Raw genomic sequence first — 25,273 nt, forward strand, 5'->3', positions numbered from 1 at the left:
ACGCTCTTCAGTGGGATTGCTCATGTGCTTAGAGTACATGAAGTGCTTGGCTGGATCAGAGCCAGATTGATCAGCACCGTACAGGACTGAGCCCTAATGCAAGGGGTGCAAACAATGCTGATTCTGCACAATTGTTTAACCAGGAAAAAAAAAACCCCTACAGTTCGTTCCTTTATCAATTCAAATTATTCTTATTAAAAAATGGTGGCTTATAAAGATTAAAAAACAAAGATTATTGTTCTTAAAATCTGTTTCTTTCACCTATTTATAAATGATAAAAAATAACTTGCTATTAGCCGAAGGTTTCATGACAGGTCCTTCTAATCAAAAATTAATATATGGCCCCGTCTGCTCCCATTGACAGAAAAGGGCAACAGATTTGGATCTCACCTACCACCTATTCTGACTCCCATTGAAGTCAATAGAAAAACGTCCTGAGTTTACTAGCAGCAGGATTGTGCCCTTGCATCACTGGACTTCAGGGGATATTAAAAATAAGTGAGTGAAGTTACACCAGTAATAAACCCGAGTGAGATCCAGCTCTATGGTTTCAATGGAAACAGGCTACGGCCTGCAACATGATCAATGTTGTTGCTATTGCTTTTGCATTTCTAGCTTTAAAATGATTTATAAACATTACTGAATTTTTAGCCAGTCATCATAGACAGAAGAAAAATATAGCTTCTGGGGCTGTTTTCCCTGCAATTTGAAGTATCTAGGACGCTGTAGCTAAGCATGGAGCTAGATGAAGCAGCGTCTCTCAGATGCAAGTTAAATTACCAGCTGAACAAAATCCTCACTGATGGGACAATTGCAAACCAAAGATCACTTCTCCTCTTTTAAGAGCCATAACTGAGCGTTCCTAGAAAACAGTTGGGTTGTCAGTTGTATTTAGCCATATGGAATTTTGCTCTACAATATATCAATTCTGCTAAAAAAAATTTAAATTGCACAAAAAAAGTCTCAGTAGTTGGAAAACGGGTAGTGCAACTGACTTCTACACGGCTGGCAAGCAACACTTCACATTGTGATATGAGTTCAGTTAACAAGAGCTAAGCTGTACTCCAGATCCTATAAGAAACATACGTTTTTTCTTTTAAATGGTTTCAGTAGAATTACTAAAGTTATATAAAAGTATAAATAGCATGGTATATCCAGCAACACCATGTGAATTGAATAAACTGATTTATTTAATATTAAAAAATTATAATAATACTTACAATTACATAACACTTTTCATGTTAAAAGTGCATTAGAAACATTAACTAAGTAGTCCTCACAATACCTGGTGAAGGACGTAAGTATTATTATCCCCATTTTACAGATGGGGAAACTGAGGCAGAGAGGTTAAGTAACTTGCCCAAGGCCACAGAGGGAGTCAGTGATAGACCTGGGATCAGAACACATGTTCATGGACCCCAGAACTGTGCTCAGAACATCAGAGCACCCCCCCCTCTCGATTTTCTTATGAACAGGAGGGCTTTAGTGCATGATTATCATCCATTATAAGGCTATTTAATTACCAATCATCACTGGCACCACTATTAGTTGATATGAAATCAGACATGGTTATTGTGTCAATTTTTATATAACACTTCATTTAAACATTTCAAATAGTTTCTAAGGTTTGGGAATTGAAGGAAAGAGTGGTTTGGCTTTTATATGTAGCTAAATGTCTTCCTAATTAATAGCACAGAGATAAATGAATTCCTGTATTTGACACGGATATTTGTAAAGAAACAAAAACTATATACAACAATTTATGGCAATGACTAAAACAAACAAAATCACATTATATTTCCAGAAATTCCTTGGCAGGTTAGCACAGCTATTGCAAACCAAATACTACAAATATTCTTTCTAACGATATCAAAGATTTATCACTGATGTTTCCAATGTTGTGCTTTGCTTAGTATGGAGTATCTTCTCCCTTTGATGACTGCATATAACTCCAGCTCAGTTTAACTGGAGTCATGTGCATGCTCTGAAGAGAAACATACCCATAACTAAAAACAACGAGGAGTACTTGTGACACCTTAGAGACTAACAAATTAATTTGGGCGTAAGCTTTCGTGGGCTAAAACCCACTTCATTAAATACATGGAGTGGAAAATACAGTAGGCAGGTATAAATATACAGTACATGAAAAGATGGGAGTTGCCTTACCAAGTGGGGGGGGTCAGTGCTAACAAGACAATTGAATTAAAGTGGAAGTGGGCTATTCTCAACAGTAGAATACCAATACCCATAAGTGTTATCAGCAATTGCAACTCTGGACCTTTAACATTCCACCTTTCCTGCAAGGAGACAGGCTTTTCCCCTTGTTTGTTTTACAGGAGCTCAGTTGTTTTCCAATGAAATTGACCCTGCAGGCCAGGAAGGATTTTAAAGGATCAGAATGTACACACAATTCTGTAGGTTACTTTATTCACTAATGGATGGTTTTGACAGTGTAATCGTATTTAGGTTGTAAAAGAAAAATCACATTTTATTTCTGCAGACTATGAAATATCTGAAGGCTAAATGTCCCCGTCCCCCCCCTGAATTTCTAACCTGGGTTACGTTGGCATTTTTAACGTTTGGAGTGCGTTCTCTCTTTGTGCATGTGCAATTCTTCTTGATAGGAATGGAATGTGGATAAATGGGCTCTGTCTTTCAAGTCCATATTCACGTAGCAGTCCTTACCTCACCCAGGTAATCCCACTGAAATCAATAGGACGTGAATAAAAACTTGAAAGATTTTGCCCACAGAGTGAAATCGACCCCATGCAGAGGACCAGTAGGCGCCTTAGGAACCAATTCATTCCTTAAGGGTTTACGTGTGACTTATGTGGTTCCAAGGCTGTGCTAGCTCTCTGCATAGGAGTGGATTTCACCTACAGACAGGAACACAGACCCCATTTATTTCACTGCTGAGTCACTAATGCCTCAACCTGGGAAATGGACAGAGTTTTGCATCTACAGAGAGTGTTTCTAACACATTATGTAGAGATGTGTTACTTGTAATTTAAAAAAAAAAACACTAGTTTTAAAAATATGCAGTTTATTGGAGTGTTTTTTTTTTTAAGGGGGAAAATGGAACCTGGTCAATCACAAGCAGTTTCAGATTAGCAGCCTGAAACCAAAGCTTTTTCCTCAATAGTTCAAATTCCCCATGAATTGAGGTTTTAAGAACCTCTTTGGGACACCTCTATATTTATCGGCCCTCAGCCCAATTTATCTCCAACAGGCATCTACAATTGCTGCAGCACAGTGTCAGTATTACCTAATTGTGGGGGTCCTGGGCACTCTCAACTCCTTCAGAAGTCAACGAGAGCAGAGCCCATTCAGGATCTTATAAGATCAGGTGCTTAAAACTTTCACCTAAATTTTAATGCAACAAAATGTCAGTTCTAGTTTTACAAACTCATATCAGGGGTTTTTGTTGTCTCAAAGGGAAAGGTTCTAACTTAAATGAGATCACTTTAATGTTAACGACTACTCAAGTTAACCAAAGTTCTCTGGATAGCCACACCCGTATATAGATATCTGATAAATAAATAACAGCTGTATTAAAATGGCATTAGGAACACTTTTGCTGTACACTCAGGGTTTTACTTTCTATAATGCATTTCCAAATCATGAGGAAATCACTGGATGTGCCTTTTAAATAATGTGTAAAGGGCTGGTCCTAACATCAGGGCTCATATGAAACCTTGTGAGTAAGGCATAGTATTAATTAAGGATAACTTGTCTAGACAGCCACTTTTAGACAGTTCTGCACAATGTTGCCTTATCCTTGTAGGATGGGCAAGTTCTCAGTACCCTTCTGTTAGCATTACAAAAACCTACACAAGAAGACAGGAGAGGTCACACACACAGGAATTTTGAGGTAACATGATCAGAGATGACTTCCTGTTTTTAACCTAACCAATTGCAGAGCTTGTGCAAGTGCTTAAGAAAATAAAAATGAAAAATCTTGAGGAAATGAACAAAAGCAAATCATTTTAAGGTTTGGATGTTGGACCAGCCCTTTCATGTTATGCCCCAGTAGGCATAGTACTGTTTAACATTTAAAATGTGGGTCTACAATCTGATACATTCCATAGCTCCACTTCACCACTGATCCCTCCTAAGGAAAACACGAGTTCCCTATCTTGTCTACCAATCTCCTGTCCAACTTGGCTCTGTCCCATTTAGTCTCCCCTGCTGCTTCTCTCCTCTCTAGATCTCCTGTGCTCTGCTATCCTTTTCTATTTTTTCCTTTTCAAAGTCTCTCCATTACCTAATGCCCCACATCATAGTCCAAGGGTACACTTACACTGCAATAAAAGACTATTGGCTCAGCCATGACTGGCCTGAGTCAGCTGACTTAGGCTCGCAGGACTCGGGCTGTGGGGCTAAAATTGCAGTATAGATCTTCGGACTTGGGCTGCAACCGTGGCTCTGAAGCCTCGCAAGGGTGGATGGTATCAGAGACCAGGCACAAGCCCAATCCTGAACATCTGCACTGCAATTTGTAGCCCCACACACCATGAGCCCAATTCAGCTGACCAGGCTCTGAGATTGGGTGCCGGAGGTTTTTTATTGCAGGGCAGACGTACCCCCAGAATACATTTAATGACAGCTCCCGTCAGTATCGGCGGCTGTCACGTTAAGAGCCCCTTATTCTAAATCTGAGTTTTTGAAGTAATCTACTGAATCCACCATCAAATGTGGCATGATGCCTTGCTGTCCCTACCCTGTATCAGGAGTTCAATGCTAGTAGATTAGAATAATGTAGTAGGGCATGAAATTCTTCAGGCGTCCACATCCTTTATGTTGAATACCCATGTTTTTAAAGATATATATGATATACAAACAAGACAATTCATTCTCAGGTTTGGCAGATAAATTTAGTATTTTGACACAGATTTTGTTTTAAATGATTATTCCTAAAACAATTTTAAATTTTGTTTGAACGTTTCTGTAGTTTGGCAATAGCTTGAGCTCTGGTTTGTTTATAGTGCTCCTCATGTGCAGTGTTCTTCTCTAAGATCTCAGAAGGTTCCATTTTACCAGTAGCCCAGGATTACTCATTCACTCATTCACATACTCGCATGAATAGACCTTTTCTTATGAGAGTGGTCCCAGCGATTGCAATGGGACTATTTGTGGGTGAAATCCATTCCTTTGCAGAAGATCAGCACAAGTCACGAGGACTATGCACCACTGACTCCCTCAACAACTTTTGAGACTAAAAGAGATACATAAGCTTGATACTGGCCCTCTGCACATGGCTGAATTTCACCCAGACATAACTCCACTGCAATCTGTGAGACTGCTCAAGGAAGTAAGGAATAGTCATATGAGTAACAGTTTACAGGATTGGGCCCTTCCACAGCATTTTGGCAGAGTTTAGATGATCTACTGTAATACAAAACTGATGTTAAGGAAATTGCACCCTTCGTTACAGATTCTGATAAATTTATAAGTATTTTATGGGAAATATTTTACTTTGCATGAAAGTAAGTTTACATGCTGGAAAAAAACGGTAGATCACTCTGCATGCAGCAATAGAGACAACGTGCATCTGGCATTGACATGCACATCAAGAAGGCAAAAAATGTCTAAGATCGCTAACATTAACAAGGCAAAAGGAAAAGGAAAAGGTAATGACTATACCAATTTACATGCCGTAATGCAACCAAAATATGCACAAAAGTATTTACTGATCTTTGAATCAGTATCTTCTAGTAAGGTCTAAGAGGAAATAACAATCATTTTAACCAGATGATTGCTACAAGAGAAGACTGCATTAATTACAGTGTTCATCACTGCAAATAAAGAAAACCTATTTTCTTTTTTGCAAGTAATAGATGTGAAATAAAAGCCTCATTGAATCTTGTATAAAACCTGCAGGTAGCCATTATTGTTTAAAAATAGATCTACATTTAAAAAAACATAGTATATCCTATCCCATTGACTATATCCATAAACTAAAATAAAAAAACAAAACTAAGCAAAAAAATTAGCAATAAAACATTAAGCTAAATCTAAATAATAATGCTCATTTAGAACAAGAACCTTCACAAACATAGCACAATTTTGTCTTATAATTTTTTTAATACTCTCTTTATACTTGATACGATTATGTCAATAATAGAGATTTGCTTATTATTAAGGGTTATTACTAAACATGCAAAATTTATTGCATGAAGCATATGCAAAATGTATTAAATTCCCTTCTACCAATAAAACAATTTTTAACAGCTTTTTCTTTCAGGCTCCCATATTCTACAGCTCCACGGGTTTTAAACCAATATTTAAAGTGGAATTTAGACCAAAAAAACTCGTATTTTTCTAAGTTACCTTGGGGAAAGCAGGAAGTGACTTTGAACTCCACACGGTCATTAAATTACGGCACACAGTGCTCTCCTCTACTACCCTAGTCTGCAGCCTACTAAATGAATAAGTGTGAGTGGGTTGTAAGGGGTTACAGTTCTGTTTCACACTCTGGTTAACAAAAGTTTTATAGCAAAATATTGGTATTAGTAGAACTGGCTAACAATGAACTTGAGTAGTGGTGTAAATTAAATTAATATAACTAACAATGGCACCCTGGATCACAGAATAATCTCATGGAGATTAAAGTTAACACAAGTATTATTATTTTTATTACTATTAAATATGCAATTTTATCCTTGAGCTAATATTTGTCCTGGGCGCTAGTTACCATCAATCCTAAATATCTGGCCGCTACTGAAAATCTGTTTAAATTTGTGTCTGCTTTGTGCAATTGAGTCTCAAAGCCCAAGTGTCCAACATTATTTCATTAAAAAAACCCAACCTGGTACGTGTCCATATTTTTCTAAAAGCAATAGCCTTGAAACATTTTGCTTTGAACAATCTTACACAGTGCCCCTCCCTCCCGCAGTTACCCCTCCCTTTCAATCACTTGTGCTGTCGTTTCATCAGGAGTCATCAGGAAGACCAAAAGGAAGAGTAGTCCCTCAGGGCCTACTGCTCACATTTCATGCTATCCACATTTAAGGGCTGAAGACTTTCCATTTTAAGGTGGGTTGTTTGTTTTTTCCAGCCTACTTGATGCTGTTTCATTTTTTCTAATACGCTTTTCCAGTGCCGGAGGGGAGGTGGAAAAGGACAATAGAAATTATGCAAATATATTAAAATATACCGAAAATGGCTAACTTCATAAGAATAACCCTACAGCCAGTAGTGTGAATAAATGGACACTATATATTACATGAGCTTCTACTAAGACAACTTCTCTTTGTTGCAAAGCCAAATCCTGAATGAGTGTCCTTTTCCCTCCCCCTCCTCCTGTACTTTTTACCCTACAATTTCCAGGCCCAACTGGAACCAACAAGGCAAAGGCCTAAAAATTCTAGGGCAAAGGTCCATTTTCCACTGGGTGGTTTGTTCATGTCTATCAGCTTCATACTACACTTAGTAAGCTCGGGTGTACAAACTGTGGATTGATATAGGAGAACCCTTCAAAATCTGTTTGGTCTATGTTAGAAATGACCAGCTGATCAGGCGGTGTTAATACTGGTTGTCCTCGAGTAAAGAATTTGTCGAAGTTTTCAGCACCTTTGCCACACTAAAAGAGAAAAAGGGAAAAAAAATAATATAATTAGATGAAAAAAACATCAACGACACCTACTGACAGCGCTGTCTCTTGACTCATTCAGGATAGATATTGTGGGCTTCTCTCACGTTTTATCTTTACAGGTAGCTAGGACGCAATTTTCTTCCCTGATGTTAAAATATATAGCAAAGATGCAAGGTGAAGAGAAAATGAAAAATTTGTAACACATGGAGTAAGTAGCAGGATTGTGATGTAATGGAGTTCTTTCCAGAAGTACTGTGTGGCTCAGGACCATGGTACAAATATGAATGGAAAAAGTGGGGCAAACCTCCCCCTGCAGCTACTCAGGTAGATGGGCAATGGCTTTGTTCCACAGAGTTATCATGTGAGCAAAATTACTCATCTATATAAAGCTGGAAGCATGAATCTGTCAATTACTGGCAGCATTATACAGAAGCTTGGAAGGATTCGATTTTTATCAGTAGATGTCAATTTCACCGCACACACAAACTGATGAAAAAATACTTCCATTGATAATAACTGACATTTACAGATAGGCAAAGTAAGAAAAATGCTGCTTGCCAACTCATGAGAGTTTAAATTAAGGATATTTACTTTGTATATTTTGACATGTGATGTTGACAATTTGAGTTTCAACGGTTATAAAGCGTTCACTTTTTATATCTCGGTGTCCGCTGTCATTAAATAATTATTGTCTGAACCCCCGATGGTCTGACGCACCATAATTTCCCGCAACTGTGAACATTTAAATATGTGAAAATAGGAAAAAACACTTTAAAATAAACATGGATATTATCTGTCAAAATGGTAAAAAAAAAAAACAAAATTGAATTCTGCCAAGCCTAGTTCTACAGCATGCACCTGACTATGAATTTTGACTGCCAGCTCTTTTTCAGCTGGACCTCGCACGAGTACCGGTTTGTCACTGTTCACAACTAGGCACTTTCTTAATACTTGGTCTTGCCTCAAAGAAAAACTAACCCAAATGCATCATAACTCCCATTTGGAGAATTGAGAGACTAGCTTGTGTTGAACCTGAGCAGACCCCTTTGTAAATTAAACTCGGAGGAATTCTATCCTGTTTAGTAGGTACACTTTTAGCATGCTATTTTCTGGGTCTCTAAGAGTATGTCTACACTGCAGTTAAAAACCTGTGACTGGCCTGTGTCAGCTGACTTGGGCTCGTGGGGCTCAGACTAAGGGGCTGTTAACTGCAGTGTAGAGGCTTGGGCTGGAGCCTGGGCTCTAGAACCCTGCAAAGTTATTGAAATGATACTGAATTCTAAAGCAGCTGCCGATCCTGAAATCAGCTCTGCAAGACATTTATTCCAACTCAGCCGTCAAGACTATATGAGATTTCTTAGATAACAGAAAGATGGAGAGCCTGGAGAGGCAAGTTGTGTCTGCCAAAGGAAGGAGTTATAAAGGCCCGGAGTGGAGATGGCTGGACACAACTGGTTCTATTTCACAGATAGGGAGACCTCTCTTCTCATAAAGGCCAGCAAAGAGGTATAGTTGTGCAGAAAGCGATCGAGTCAGAACATAAACATGAAGAGCTCAGTTGTCATGGAAAGGTTGAGGGCAGCATTAAGGAGGGCAGACAACACTCAGAGCAAAGCAGCATTACTGGCAAGTAAAAGGGGATGGAGGAATGGAACGAACACAACAAAATTAGCTTGGCTGGAAGAAACTGAGTGCACGCTCGGGTAATACTGGACTTTGTATCCTCTGGAGAAGCCTAAAGGAACTTAAAAGCAAATCAGGTTCTCTCAATGATGTTAGTGGAACAGTGCTATACAGGGTGGTGTGTGCCTGTACTACAAGTCCTGTGAAAATGTCTTCCCATTTTAGCTGCTCCTTTCCTCTCTGCTAACTTCTGTAGGGTGTCTGCACTACTTTACATTACATTTAATGGGACTGTTTGCATTCAGCCTTCAAGGATGATATACCACCATGCACCTCTTCTAACCTGGGAACAGATGGTTCATTTGAAGATCTCATCTGCATTATCTAACACTAATGCAAACTGGGGTAGGGTTGAAGAGGAGTAGACGGAACTCAAGCGATCAGATACACGGTTCATATGCTACTTTGGACACAGTTCACTTATACCGTGTTCCCAATTATCTTGTAGAGCACCTAGCAGAAATAATAATAGTAAGGCCTTGGCTACACTTACCCGCTAGTTCGGCGGCTGGCAATCGAACTTCTGGGTTCGACTTATCGCGTCTAGTCTGGACGCGATAAATCGAACCCGGAAGTGCTCGGCGAGAGGAGTACCGCGGCGTCGACGGGGGAGCCTGCCTGCCGAGTGTGGACCAAGGTAAGTTCGAACTAAGGTACTTCGAACTTCAGCTACGTTATTCACGTAGCTGAAGTTGCGTACCTTAGTTCGAATTAGGGGGGTAGTGTAGACCAAGCCTAATAAAGTATAAGCAAAGCTGCAAAGAATTTTTGCTGTCTTGGGCACAAGATGCCTTATGTTTTAAATAAAAACTGCATGCGCAGGACACTGACTATAGTGTTCACAAGGCTATTTGTTCAGTTTATTACCAACACAAACAGAAAAACACTCCAACCGGTTAAAGAGTTATGTTAGTTTGCTTATCATTTCACCCAGCGTTCTGAATATGTGCTCACCGAATACCTCGATGCCCACTGAAGCCAGTGAATTTTGGTACAGAAGTGCTGAAGAACAAGAATGGACAATACTGACTTGTGGTGAAGGGTAAAACTCTCCAAATTCAGAGTTGTGAGAAAGCAGGCATGTACCACAATTAATAACCATCAAATCAATCTAGAGTCATGGAAATCAATTCAAAGCAGCAGTAAAGGGGCTTACTTACCAGTGAAACTTTTTTTTTTTTAAAAGATCTTTGACAAATGCATCTTATGCCTCCAAAAGAAAAACGGATGCCCAATAAGTTCTTTCAGTCAATGGAAGCTCAGCAGGTGACGCAAAGATGAATCATTTAAATAATTTTATCACGGATAGTCTAACCACCTGCTTTATAAATCTTATTACCACAACATTGCTGTAACTGACACAACTCTGAAGAGTAAGACTGTTCTATGTCTTGATGAAAAATTCTTGTTTCAGTCACAGTTCCCTGTTGCATAGGCTAGAATTAGGATATTCTAAACACACACGGGAAGATGACATCTCCTTCAAGTGGCTATCAAAGATTGTTGGTCAAATACCAGAAAAACGGCAAAAGAATTTAATCTAGAACCTGCAAATGTTTTATTATTGGGTTGTGCTGGTATATAGCCTTCCTAAACTATACACTGTAATCAGAGATGGTTTGGGGAGGCTCACACTATTAATTATATTCCATGTGTGTTCTTAAACAAATTGCCACTAGCTGACATGAAGTTAAGTTTGTATTTAATCTACTGAAATGCAAAATATCTTATCTCCTCTGTCCCTGTATAAAAATTACTTGGACTTAAAACAAAACTGGCTTTTTTGTCTTTTTGTTTTACATGAAGTCTAAAAAATGACCCCAAATAATCTTTTCCTACCCTCATTCATGAACAGCAACTACAGTATGTCATCATATCCCTTGTGTCAGATTTCTTAAGCCCTGTCTGTAGCAGATGCTTATGCCCTGTCTGTAGCAGATGCTTATGTTGATTCAGGCACACTGGTGGTAGTAACATTGGGAGTCCTTGGTTAGATAGGCCACAAACATTTTTAATGTTGCATCATCTATTCCTTCTAAGAGGGAATCTAATTAACAGGTTGTTAAAAATGCCTCTGGCACCCAGTGGCCTACACTAATGCTCCCATTATTGCTAACTTTATTGGAGCTCAAACAGGATTAGCAACAGGGGGAAATTTTGGAAAAATGTCTTTATTGTAGATCCCCTTTCTACTTTGTCTTTAGTCACTTAACAATAATTCTGCATCTGGCATCCAGATGAACCCCATTACAATCTTTATCACATTCACTATTGCTTGTAGTTTTCAAAGTGTAAAGTTATTTTCCTTTAGACTAGTTTTTGTTTCCTTTTAATTTCTGCTCTGACTCTTGATACATATTGTTTAAAATGTGCCAAGAGATTATCCTAATTTTTGAAAATGTAGTTTCTGAAACAGGGTTTTTCTTCACAGGTTTCTGTGTTGGATGGATGACCATTTGTGGATAGCTTTCAAAACAAGCCTGGTGAATTGGTAACTGAATAAAAGAATTTTTCACCGGTACGGAACAAATCCATATCTTGCGTAGGTCTAGGTCATCCAAAAATCATTTCATGGCAGTTTGGTGGACTATATGAAATATATTAGAGCTCTCAGACATGTTCTTGGTAAACAGGCCGTATCCAAAAAGCACTTTGCATCTGTGACAAAATGTCAAGTTGTAGGATTCTGCATGAAGCTGAACAACTATCCCTCTGATGCAGACACACACAAACTCTTGGTTTGGAGATAAGGAGACCTGCTTAGCCTGGCTTTCACCAGGAGGTCAGGCTAGATGAACATGATGGTCCCTTCTGGCCTTAAAAGTCTATGAGTCAGTAGAACAGTCCTGCAGCTCCATGCAAGGTCTTAAAGTCTAAAAATCTCTTATAACACTCTTCCTGGCGGTATCAAAAGAAAGTCCAAGGAGAGAACAGGCAGTGGGGTTTGAACGTTCTTTTTCAGCCAATTCAGGTTTGAGGCAGGAGGTGCAAGCTAGCCCATTCTGCATTCGTTCGATGGATAACTGAGGAAATCAGTCCCCGGAGACTATCCAAGTGTCTGGCATCTTTCACAAACAACTAAATTCATTTAAAAAATAAGAAAAAAAGGCAGTGTATCTTCCCTATTCATTTTTTTTTTGCAGAGTATGACAGATTTGTGTATGTCTGTATGTAACCATAAACCCCATTGTTTTTTGTAAATGCTATTTTGATTATAAACAGTCTGTGCTTCATTGTTGCCTTTTAACTTCCAACCTGGACTTGGCTATCGTGGTTATTAGCAAAGACTCTCTGTGCCCCTAGCAGTGGACTAACGATGGAGAGCAAGCAAGAGTCATTAACATGAATGATCTTCCATTCAAATGGAAGAACCTTTAGAACAATGAGCTGGCTGCAGCCCAGAACAACCAGTGTCCCAGGTGGAATGTAACTAACCAATGAATCACCTGACAAGGGACATAAAGCCACCTGGGGGTGTCACCTGAGAGAGGCTGAAACTTTGTAAAAGGACTTTCTTCAGCAAGGGGAAAGGAGACCACAACAAAAAGATAAGGCTGGCCAGGAGGAAAGGAAGAATCCTGGACCTGCTAGAAGGACACTGACTAAGACCCAGAGGACTCTGAAGGGGTGAGGAAAATGAGTCAGGGATGTTTGTGCGGGCTTTGTTATTTTTCCACAGACCTCTATCTTTCTTGTGTTTGTCTATGGACTTGTCTGCACTGGCCAGCTAAATCAGTGCCGCTGCGATCGATGCAGCGGCATTGATTTAGTGGGTCTGGTGAAGACTCGGTAAGTCGATGGGAGAGCGCTCTCTCATTGTCTTCAGTATTCCACCTCCCAGAGAGGCAGAAGCTAAGTTGGCAGGAGGGCGTCTCCTGTTGACACAGCACAGTGTAGACACCGCATTAAGTCGATGTAAATTATGTCGCTTGGGGGGGTGATTTTTTCACACTACTGAGCGACGTAACTTACATTGAGTTAAGCAGTAGTGGAGACTAGGCCTAAGAGTAAAGTGTAATTGGTTAAGAAGTTGCTCTGCGACATGTGTGTGTGCTACTTGTTTTATCTGTCCCAAAGTAGCCAAAGGGTGAAAGGCATTATTGTAGCATTTCTAGCTTGATTTTTAGACCAATGAGGTTGAAGGAATTCAGATAAGCACTGTGTACCAGTAGCCAGTGAATACTGGCACTTGTCATAACCTTCAGCTTCTTGCCAGCACTCCTGTATGTCAGATCCTTATTACAACTTAAGGTTTGGATGTTATTTTTTCTGGCTGCATTCCTTTTGCAGATAAATGACATACAGCACTGGAACTGGTGAGACAGAGTGTGGGAAACCAGTGGCAGGGACTCATCCTGTTTTAATATGGGTTTATCCATCATAAAAAGCTCAATGTGTAATATTAAAAAAACCCACAAAACTTTAAACATTGATATTGTTATTATGGATGTTTGCCCAGTACTAAAGCAGGATGGAAAAGACCCACTTCCTACACTGGAAGCTGCCAGTAAAATATCCCTTTTAGCAAGGTATCAATCAGCAACAATAACCTGAGAAATGCCATTTTGTAATTAAACAGATTTAAAAATTCAGTTTACACTTTATTCATAATGAGGCGCATGTCTAACACTGTTAGCTTTCAGATTGCAAGGATAAGCAAAATGGATGCAGTTTGCTTTTAATAGTTTTTTCTGCCTAATTCTGTGATGTGCTCATTAACAGATTGCTGTTGGGCTGGTATAATTTACGTACAGAAGATGTAGTTTATGCGTCAGGACTTAGTCAGGCAACCGTATAATCAAAGGCCAAACATCACTTTTAACTAAAGAGTCTGTTTCTCCTCTTGAAGCACATGTAAAACTTCCATGAACATGTAATTAATAAGGCTATTGCCTGCATAACATAGATATTAAATATGAGGATATTGCCTGCAGAAAATAGACTCCCTAGCATATTATTTTCAATAATATGCAATACAATAGCATGCATTTTAAGCAATACAATGGCTCAGACTTTAGTCTATTTATATGAACTTCACTCGTTGTCTACTGTAAAAATGGTCGTACAAGTACTTCCACAGAGAAAATCTAAAATTAAATATGATTTTATTATTGTTTAGAGCATATAACATATGACTGACATTCAATAGTAGGTGACATTGAATGAAATTTTCAAAAGTGCCTCAGGTACTTAGAGGTCTAAGTCGAATTGAAAGTCAATGGTACATAGATTCTTAAGTGCATACGTCAATTTGAAAAATGGGACTTAGGTGCTTTTGAAAATTTTACCCATTGTCTGATACTTCCCTTGATAAATGAAGAGACTCAAGTACCATCTTATTAATTAAAAACATACTTCTAGGAGATGTAGAAAGGCATAATTATACCTCAGTCTCAGGTAGTCAGGGAAAACTGACTAGTTTGTTCTATAGCCGCTTCAATTTTATTTTACTTATATAAATTATAATGTGTTTGTCAAAACAAAAAGTTTTAGGGCATTTAAAAAAAATCAATGTAATATTTCAATATAGCTATATAAAAGCAGGGCCAATTTTTCCTCTTAGTTACACCAGTGTAAAAATATAACATGATAGGAACCTCTGTTATCAACAAAAAATGTCCTATCCTGCAAGCCCACTTTCTCCTGGTTAGTCCCTTACAGGACTATGTGTATAAGTAAGAACTACTTGTGCAAGTGAAAGTTTCAGGACTGGGCCTCAAGGAATTCCCTATTTCAGTTACAAGAGCCGCTGACACCTAGTAAGATTTTCTGCAAAATGACATAATTGAATCCAGCTTTACAAATACCTGTAGGCTCTCATGAAGATGTTTTTATCCAAAAATCAATATAAATAGAATTAGTTACTAGGATATGTTGGTAAACCAATAACAAGGGACACAAGATTTGGATTTAAAATGATTGTCTAAGAAAGTAAGGCAGCCACATTAATACTAGATTTATCTAGATATGTTTCAATAGCAACCTGTATAAATAAAATAAGTCGTAATCAGCAGCCGAGAAACAGCCCAGCTGGTGATTAATCCCCTATTATGATATAAATAGGAGCTGTGATATAGCTTTCTGCAATTAAATGTGACATATTGGAATTAGATTGTATTTCAGGCTTTTAGTACTTTACACCCTTTAATAAAGTTTCATATGGGAAACGTGGGTCTAGATCCTGTGAGGTGCTGAGGTTATTCTCCTTAACTTCAGTGGGAGTTCAGCACACTCAGCTCTTCGGAGGATCAGACATGCTGATACTAATGGAGATATGGTTTATTTTTAGCTTTAATTGTGACACAAACATTGCATGACGAAAAATGTACATAATATGTGTCTGAAAAAGAGCAATTCCCCAGCTGTCTGCCAGGTTGGAGAACCACCAATGGTCATTAATAGAACCATGGGCATTTCCTTACTTATTTACACAGTGTGTGTGTGACATTCACTTTTTATGATAAGCCTGACTTTTACTAGCCTAGTATATAGTTCTCTTGGTATGCAAGCACACCTCCTGTTGAGGTTAAAGTATGCATATTACTCTCAACAAGAGAAGACTAGACATAGGTGCTGGAAATAGAGGTGCGTGGGGTTTCCATTATAAACAGGATTTACACCTTGGTTCAATGGCTCTCAGCACCCCCACTATAAAAACTGTTCCAGCACCTCTGAGAATATATGCTCTCCTTGGGTAGCACCCTCCCTCTGTTTACTGATCCATCTTTAGTGAGATTTACTCTAACATTCCAAACCTCTGAATAGCTTCAAACAGCTGCCATCAACTGGCCAGAGAAATGTACTTTTCTTTTCCATAAATGAAGAGTCTGCACCATCTCCCATCCAACCTCCTTGACCTCTAAATACAGAACACTGGCCCAAGGACCATGAGCAACAATATTCAGTCCTGCATAGTGGCAGGTTTGAGGTCGGATATCTTCTGACCCTGGAGAGCAAGAATTGAGCATTTTTATATTATTGGAAAGGGTTGATTCTAATGAAACGCACAGCATTTACCTCCAGCCATGAAATGTACCCAAATATTAGATCTCACAGTAAAGGCAAGCTATTCAGGTCATTCGTTTATAGAAGCGTTTAAATCTAAACTAATTTATTTGGATTTTTCTCCTCCTCTGAGCCCTCTAGAGTTACTATAATATTAAAAAAAAAAACTTTCCAAAGCATTTCTAACATTGTTTTTCTATAAAACAAATAGCATATGCAGAAATACATGATAGCATGGTATTGTATAAAGCTTTGTGATGACCTACGTCACTCAAGGTTTCATCACTCTTGAGTAACGTGGCCATCCCAGACTCATGCTGATAAAACAATTCTAGCATACTGTCATGTGCTCCCCATCCGTCTGCATGGAGGATGATTACATAGATTCCTTTCATCTTGTTATGCTACTAAATAGAAACAAAACAAGTGTTATAGAGGAGAGCTGCTACAGTAAGACATTTTCCAGGGGTCTCTGGCAGCTTTGACCTCCTTCTTCCTCAGATTTAACCTATTTTCTCTTTTGCATCAAGAACAAGCCTTTGTTTATCAATCATGTTACAAGCTGAAAGAAATTCTGAGCTGGATGACAAACACTACTACTTCTTCAAAGTAGATTAGACTTACTGTACTCACATTAATTAAGAGATCAATTACTTATTTGGATTTCTAAAACTGTGCCTATCCAATGATCCAGATACGTGCACATTACACGGTAACAAACCTTACTCATAAATCAGATTGATTATAGACTCTCCTCCACTATGGACATGGCAGGAGTACCGAAAACCACCCTAGTAAATTGCCCATATCCCTTCATTAATCTATCCTCTTCTTGAAAACCTTGGGAGAGAGAAGAGCCTTGTGGCACACCTGGAAATTCAACCAACTTGGACTCTGGCAAACCAATATGGGAAGCACAGTCCGAAGTTGAAGCTATTTAGTGAAAATACCCCAGCAGTTATACCATGGGCTGTCAGTTCAAGTGTTCAGTGTAATAGTTGCCATACCACAAAGAGACAGGCAATTTCTCAAGTAAATAGGCAACATGCCATTTAGAGCTTTCCAGATTAAAACCTAGCTCAAACTGAAGCCAGTACAGACCACAGAGCACTGTTGGGTGCTCCTTGTGGGAAAACCCCATCAAAAGTAGGCAGTCCGCTGAATTGTGCGCTGGATGAGGTTTCCGAATGGTGCTCAGGTGTAGCGAACATTACGGTAATGCAATTCTGAGCTGCAAATACACGGATAACTGACAAGGCCTGTGTCACAACACTTCAGCCAAACACAGATAGAAAGCATTAAGGAAGTAGGGATTTTATTATACAGAAAATCTCTGCAAATTGACTCCCATTTAGTCTACTGTGTGTTTTCACGTAGCACAGCTCTATCAAAGGCTTCTTATCAGGAAATCAGCAATAATTTTGTGGCATTTTTGATGACGCACTACCTACACTGGGTTATGCTAGAGCATGGAGTAGTACTAGTGACATTGCATGGCAGTCTGTCATAATCCAAGTGCTTGATTTAAGAAATGTCACACCTTTTGGGATACAGCTGTCTTGCAATGCCATCAAGTTGGCATTAGCCTCATACCACAGAGAGGCTTGATTGCAAACAGTGCATTTTAATAGGGAGACATCCTGCGTCTCACTCACCACTTTAGGCTTGAATGGCGGCTGAATCTCTCTGTTCTCCAGTTTCTCCCAGTCGATTCTCCTGAAGAATGCATGCTCCCTGACATCTCGCTCCCCCTCAGGCCCACAGCCAAGCCTTTTTGCAGGGTGTTTTGTCATTAACTAGAAATCAGTAAAACACCAAATGATTAAATTGACTTTTGGAATGAAACAGTAACAGACTGTCCACAGGTGGAATTGTTATTGCTCCTCATGTCAAGATGTACCTCAGCAATAAAATCCGTGTGAAAAGCTATACTTTATTTTTAAAGTGTTAATTTCTTTATTTCAAAGCTAGAATTGCCTGTAGGCACGGCAAGTCAAGGCCACTCTTTAAACCCTGCTTTCCTCTTTCGTTACACAAAGGTTACTGATACAGGAACAAATTTAGGCATGGTATAGGTGGGCACAATGGAATTACATCTGCATCCATCGTGTCTGAATTCAGCTCTTGTTACTATTACAACGTAGCCTTGTACACATCCAGAACAGGCTCTACTCGGCTTCAGCAATCAATTAAACTTGATAAATTCCATTACACTGAAACATTTAAAGTACAAGTTTCCTATAATTTTTCTGAGCGTGTTCTGGACAGCGCTTGTCATTTTTTTGGCAGCCTCCTGACAGTAACTAATCTGTGCTTCTCCTCTTACATCCTTAATACCAACTTGATCAATATTAAATACCAGCTGCACAGAGAAACCACACTCACAAAAAGGAGCAATAATGCACACTTATGCGCACTAATGTGCACCCTAATTAGCAAGCTCCTCCATGGAAATGAGCGGTCAATGAGTATAAGCATTGGCAACTAAGGAATGCAGCCCTCGCCCAATATTATGGGACTTCTGGAATCTTGCTTTATTCTAGTACAGTGGGTGCCATTAATAAATGAGCATTTACGGCATTTCCTTATTTAATGTTACTGTAATATTTGCCATATTCCCTATCTACAGAATGGGGAATATAAGGAGTGGGATAGTTGTGATAATTACTGCAATAAAACTCTTTAACATTATTTAATTGCACACATTAATAGCATTAATAGCAATGTATGTATAGCCAGCATTTAAAAAAAAAATCGAGCCTAAAGTCAGACTCCTAAGTTTGTATATTAGGCAGATAAACAAGTAGCTTGATTTTAAAAAATCTTGTGCATCCAGCGGTCCCTTTTATGTCAATCAAGCCTCTTATTTAGGAGAGAAAATATGAATTTTGGGTTTTAAAGTTTAGTCTCCTTTTGGAGAAAATTTTGTTAGTAAATATGAATTTAGGAGTCAATATCTTGGTACCTATTCTTGAAAAGGATGGTCATATATCTTTGTTCACCTAGTTAAACAAGTCCATGTACATAGATGATCATTTTAACATACTTTGTGTTAACAACAATAAGAACAATGATACAAAACAGGGAACCAAAGGGATTTAAGGAAACAGAATGTACATTATGTTTGAAACACCTTGTTCTTCAAGCTTAAAACAGCTCTTTACCATTTCTGTTAACTTTCCTAAAATGTGCAATTTGACAGCTAGTGACATCAGAAAGTGTTGCTTATGGTTGTATTAGTATTGAAGACCTGCGAATTAGTTGTATAGTTGCCAACCAGAAGATACAAGCTCAAGAGCAAGCAGGATTCCTTGGTTTTGGCCAGTTGAGGCTAAATATTGTATGTTGTTGAAAAGTAAAGCACCAGGCAAATAACATTTCCTATCACAAAAATAAGTACTGTAGCAGCGCTGTCTGTACTTGGAGGTACTGCTTTGAATTCTACTCTCCTGGTGTCACGTAGGAAGCTCTGTTGCTGGCTTCTCAGACCACACGTGTGCGAGAAAGGGATTTTAGAAGGGTGCGAAAGGATATAACATGTCTCCTTGGGTCATTTCAATCACAAAAATGTTCCACAGAGATAGCAAAGAAATATTCACCTTGAATGATGGTCTATTCAGTAAGTTCATATGGATTTGAGAGATGTTAACAGGAAATGACAGAGTAATTTCTGTGCTTGACACCTTTCCCACGCTGCTCTGAGAGTAGTAGATGCTCTGAAAGTATATTTTTTGAGGAAAATATCTGTCCATTATAGACAGAGGGAATTCCAATAGTTGAGATTTAGGAAAGCCGTTTTTGTCCATTATAAACTGATAGGACCCTCTAACCACAAATATTATGAGGTGAGCATGCTGTACTTTGTTGGATGCACATTTTACTTTTAAATATGTCAGCAGTATCAGACTTTTTGGGTGTGTGTGGGGGGGTATACTCAATCTGCTAATAATGAAAAATCTAGAGAGCTTAGTGAGCATAAATGCAGCCGTGTGTGACTCTTGTGGAACATTTGTGACAATATTTTAGCATACTTGGGGAATGCCATTAAAGCAGGAAAAAGTCAACACAAACTTTTCTTTGCTAATTCTCTGCAGTCACATCAATGCTCTCCCCAAAACCCCCATTAAAATAGTCTACAATCAGAGATGACCTTAAGCCACAAAGCTTGGACCTGGATCAGAATTTCCTCACCACTCACTGGTGTTTAGACTGGAGGTTTTCGTTCAGGCTAATTTCTATCTAAATGCTAAAATGACTTCTGTTAATCCACTGTTGTTTGCAGTGATGCTGTAGCCATGTTGGTTCCAGGATATTAGAGAGACGAGGTGGGTGAGATAGAATCTTTTATTGGACCAACTTCTGTTGGTGAGAGAGACAAGCTTTTGAGCCACACAGCTCTGTGTAAACTGATCCAATAAAAGACACTATCTCACCCACCTTGTCCCCCCTGTTCATTCCTTCAGTTCTTCCTATCAGGTCAAACACACAGGGCCCAGTGCTGTAGTGTGCCTCCTGCAAAGTGCTGTGTACTGTCAGCTCCCATTTGGCATCAATTAGAGCTGAGACGGCTTGGCACCTTGCACAATCTGACTCACAGTGTAGACAATTTAAGGCCTTGGCTACACTTACCCGCTAGTTCGACGGCTGGAAATCAAACTTCTGGGTTCGACTTATCGCGTCTAGTCTGGACGCGATAAGTCGAACCTGGAAGTGCTCGCCGTCGACTGCGGTACTCCAGCTCGGCGAGAGGAGTACCGCGGAGTCGACGGGGGAGCCTGCCTGCCGAGTGTGGACCAAGGTAAGTTCGAACTAATTCGAACTAAGGTACTTCGAACTTCAGCTACGTTATTCACGTAGCTGAAGTTGCGTACCTTAGTTCGAATTAGGGGGGTAGTGTAGACCAAGCCTAAGAGATGGGAAAGGCTCACACAACCACCCTGTTTGTAGCTTCTGCTTTGTATTTGGCTGCAACGGATTCTGAAATCTTTTCCTACCACAAAATAAACATGCACTGCAGAAAGAGTTGACACTCTTGCAGCCCTTGCCTTTGGCAGAGACCAAGTGAGGATGCAGGTGATCATCCATGTTATCTGCCTAAAAACCGGGCTGGACAGTGTTTATATTTGGAAAAGCCCAGTGGTATAAACTCAGTCAAACGCCACAAACTTTGGTTATTTAACACACTCTGTTGAAAAAGGATCCCATGATATAGCAACAACTTGCTTACCCCTTTGCAGATAGAAACAGCTTCTTTGGACAGCGATTTAGGATAGGAAACATTGTGCTCCATTATGGACTGAAAGAGTTCATCTTCATCCTCCCCATCAAATGGAGGCTGTTCAAGGAAAATAAAGAAGGTAAAATTATGTGGCGTTAATTTTAATTCCCTATAAATGTTATTTATTTACTGAAAAGCAGATACATTATTGAGGAGTTTTACATTTACAATGTACTCGACAATTCTGGTTATCTTTAATTAGATCTTTTTAAAGTTACCTTCCTGTAGCCATCCTAAAACAATCTAATCAGTACATGCTTTAGGCCAGTACTTTCTATGACTTTGATCTAAAGTGTCATGTAATTCCAATGATGCTCCCATTTGATTTAAAGGTAAATAGTGTTTCTGTGAGGGGAAGACAGTATAAGAAGTACGGGCTACATGTGTGTTTAAAATGTGGTGTGAGGATGAAGAAAGCCAGCACAAGATCCATGGGAGCTGCTTAAGTCCCACATAAACCCTGAACTAAGAGTTTAAGTGGGACTTAAGTTTTGCATAGGCCTTCTAGCAGCCCTTTGCACAGCGGTGAATATCATCCAGAAAGAACACTCCAAAAAAGAAAGCACCACTTAGTTATAAAGTACAGAGACAAGAACTCATGCAAACAGATAAATGTTTACCGATTGCTGGGCCTAATCTTATGTTTTTTGAAGACATATTCAAGGCAGCTATCATAATTAAAACAAATGTTGATGCATTTATCTACAAACAAATCTATATCTTCCAAGAAGCCCTGGAGGAATTACGTAGCACTTAATTATCAGAGGGGTAGCCGTGTTAGTCTGAATCTGTAAAAAGCAACAGAGGGTCCTGTGGCACCTTTGAGACTAACAAAGGTGCCACAGGACCCTCTGTTGCCTTTTAGCACTTAATGTAAATGCAGAAAATCCTAATAAGATAATGCTCTACAAATGACGTAAGACTCAGTAAATACACAAGTATATCAGACTTCTTCAAGAATAAGAAAACAAGAAGCTGGGATCTCCCAACATTATCCGACACAGCGGGATTCTACATTTCTAAATTCTCCAATTTATTTTGAATTATTATCAGTAATTTTGGTGGGTGTAGATAAACCCACAGAACTCATCTGTAGAACATCAGATGTTTCAGTACTGTTAAATATCTTAAGATTCTCACACACCTTTTCTCTGTCATAAAATACAAAAATGTTGAGGCAACAGAACAATCTGCAAGTAACTGGAGATGACCACAGATCAGACGCACGGTGATCTTGGTAAGAATTTGAAAGGAAAAAGAATAATGGACCAGCACACAGTATTCAGTTGTTACACAAGAAGTCAAGAAATCTACTGGGACTTAGCCTGGGAAAGAATATCAGAGGCTGGCTACATATTGTAAATATAGGAAATTCTGTGGTAGCTTCAGCTCTCTCTCTCAGGAGAATCACTTACATAAATCTTCCCCACGTCACGAGAATACCAGAGCTCTTTAGAGTTGGTTTGTTACCTTCAACTAAACTTTGCAGTCCAGGACCTGCTTTTCCAGTTGTGTAATCCCATCACGTGTGTAGAGAAAGGGCTCTGTAATCAACTGTGGTTTGAACAGCAAGCCCTGGGCTTTGCCCCCATGCACACAATACAAAAATACTGTCAGGATTCTGTGCCTTAACTTCCATGAAGAGTATCTAAAAACTCTGCTATTATGTTTCCAGGGGTTCTCTCCCAGTTGCACAATACTTCTTCCATTTATTATGCACTGCCTTGTAAAGTTCCTCTCATTAGATTTTGAAGAATAGCAGCAATATAATTCTTACCTGACCAGCTAGCATCTCGTATAACAGCACACCGTAGGCCCACCAATCTACTGATTTTCCATAGGGCTGATAAGCAATAATCTGTGAAATAATGAAAATAAAAATACCTGAGTTAAATATGGTCAGTGGTGAATCAAATTAACATCGACTTATGGAGACAAATACATGCCACTGAAATGCATAGAGAATCCAATCCTGTCATCCTTAATAAAGCCAAATCCCACTTGAATTTATGTATCTTACAGCACAGAATCCAGATCCGTGTGTTAGAATTGTAGGGCCAGATTTACAAAGGTATTTAGGCACCAAAAGAGGCAAATTGGCACCTAGAAGTATTTACCAAAGCACCTAAAGCAGGTTAGATGCCTAACTCTCATTAAAGCCAATGGGAGTTAAGTGCCTTTGCAAATCTCGCTAGGTGCCTATTTGCTTCTTTAGGCATCTAGATACCTTTGTAAATCCAGCCCTTCGAAGATTCAGGATGCGCTTTTGAAAATAATGAAGCAGGTAGAGTAATGCTACACAGAAGACCAGAATGATTTCATCAAGCCATTCATATTAAAGAAGCAAATCATCTGCACTTTATTCAGAGGGTATCAACAATTCAGAATTTCATTTCATTACTCTGTAATATTTACATTTTGTCCATCTCTAAAAACAGGCAAAAATCCCCAAAGTATGAGTAAGATCTCTAAAAATCTCAGCGTTGTTTTACAATGCTACACAATTCTCATGCTCTTCGTCTGAAACCAGGAAACCAGTTATGCCAACAGGAAAGGGGTTTCTGCCATTCAGACTAATGACAATTTCCAAGTATTTTGCACGCAGGGTTTATTTTAAAGGTGCATTGGAGCATACAGTCGGTTACAGTCTCAGCTCTAAATGCCATTTCAGTTTAACATCATTTGTTTGTATCTTTACTGTTATCGATTTCTAGTAATTCTGAAGAGATTACCTGTCCCATTTTTTTCCAGTAAAGGGAATGTTCTGAAACATTCTTGGATATTTTTCCTAGAATATAGGTCTCTCCTATTTAGTTTGGGGGCAAGTCTAGTTGACCCTGAAACCATAATTCATCTATTTCAAAGGAATAATCAGACAATGAGATATTGTCCTTTCACCATTAAACATTCCTTAATTTAGTCTCCTTTTCCTGCTACTATGTGTTTTTCATTCTCTGTGAAACAAATTGCTAAGACTAGTACAGATCACACACCCTAGGTTCTCAGCAGTCTGGTAAAGGAATTAAACCGGCTATCTGTAAGGAAAACATTTAATTATCAGTTCAACAAAACAGCGCTATGTAGCCACTACACAAAGACTACAGAACCTATCTGAAAATTATTGTCTTCACTAGGGTAATAACAGGACATGATCTGGAAGTTAGCAGTCTCTCTCTTAGCAAAGAAACTCAAAATAAGTCACTCTCTGAAATACATTACTCATGAGTTAGCAGCTGCAATGTATCTAAGAACATCTAAATTACAGTGTTTGTATCTTAACTTTACTGTAGAAAACTAATTTTTAGAATACAGTGTATTTTTTTTCTTAGTGGTAACTGCTATTAATATCAACCTCTAATTAAACTAACAATCTAGAAAAAATGGAGAAGAATTTTAAAGAGCTCCTTTAAATTGTGGGGAAACATGTAAATCATTGTATTTAAGCTCGGAAAACGTCTAGTGGTCAGAGCAGGGGGCTGGGAATCAAGACTCCTGGATTCTATTCCCTCACTTTGTATAGTAGACCATATGTCATTTGTGTTTTCTGTACCTACTTCCTTCTCTACAGTTAGGCATAATGAAGTTGCTGCTGGTACAACGCTTTAAGATTCCTAGATGAAAGGGGCTACAAAAATGCAGACTTAATTTTACAATTCTTTTGCAATTATCACATATACTGGGCCTTATAACATACATTTGGGGCCACCTACTTC

The 25,273-nt window shown here is 38.9% G+C and overlaps 1 protein-coding gene across 4 annotated transcripts in view; it reads right to left on the minus strand.

Annotated features, from left to right (window-relative positions):
* Positions 1-4,317: 4,317 nt before the first annotated feature.
* Positions 4,318-25,273, minus strand: part of PRKCA (protein kinase C alpha) — a 304,778-nt gene continuing 283,822 nt past the window's right edge. For 3 of the 4 annotated variants that reach the window (XM_008167621.4, XM_008167622.4, XM_065563654.1), the window contains 4 exons: positions 23,338-23,418; positions 21,510-21,617; positions 17,938-18,078; positions 4,318-7,582 (listed from right to left, as the gene is read on the minus strand). In XM_008167621.4, the coding sequence (XP_008165843.1) occupies positions 7,418-7,582; positions 17,938-18,078; positions 21,510-21,617; positions 23,338-23,418 (495 nt within the window). In that variant the 3' untranslated portion in view covers positions 4,318-7,417. The remainder of the gene's footprint in view (positions 7,583-17,937; positions 18,079-21,509; positions 21,618-23,337; positions 23,419-25,273) is intronic. The other variant, XM_008167620.4, reaches the window with a different exon arrangement.

The sequence above is a fragment of the Chrysemys picta genome, chromosome 12, assembly GCF_011386835.1.
Source record: "Chrysemys picta bellii isolate R12L10 chromosome 12, ASM1138683v2, whole genome shotgun sequence".
NCBI lineage: Eukaryota > Metazoa > Chordata > Testudines > Emydidae > Chrysemys > Chrysemys picta.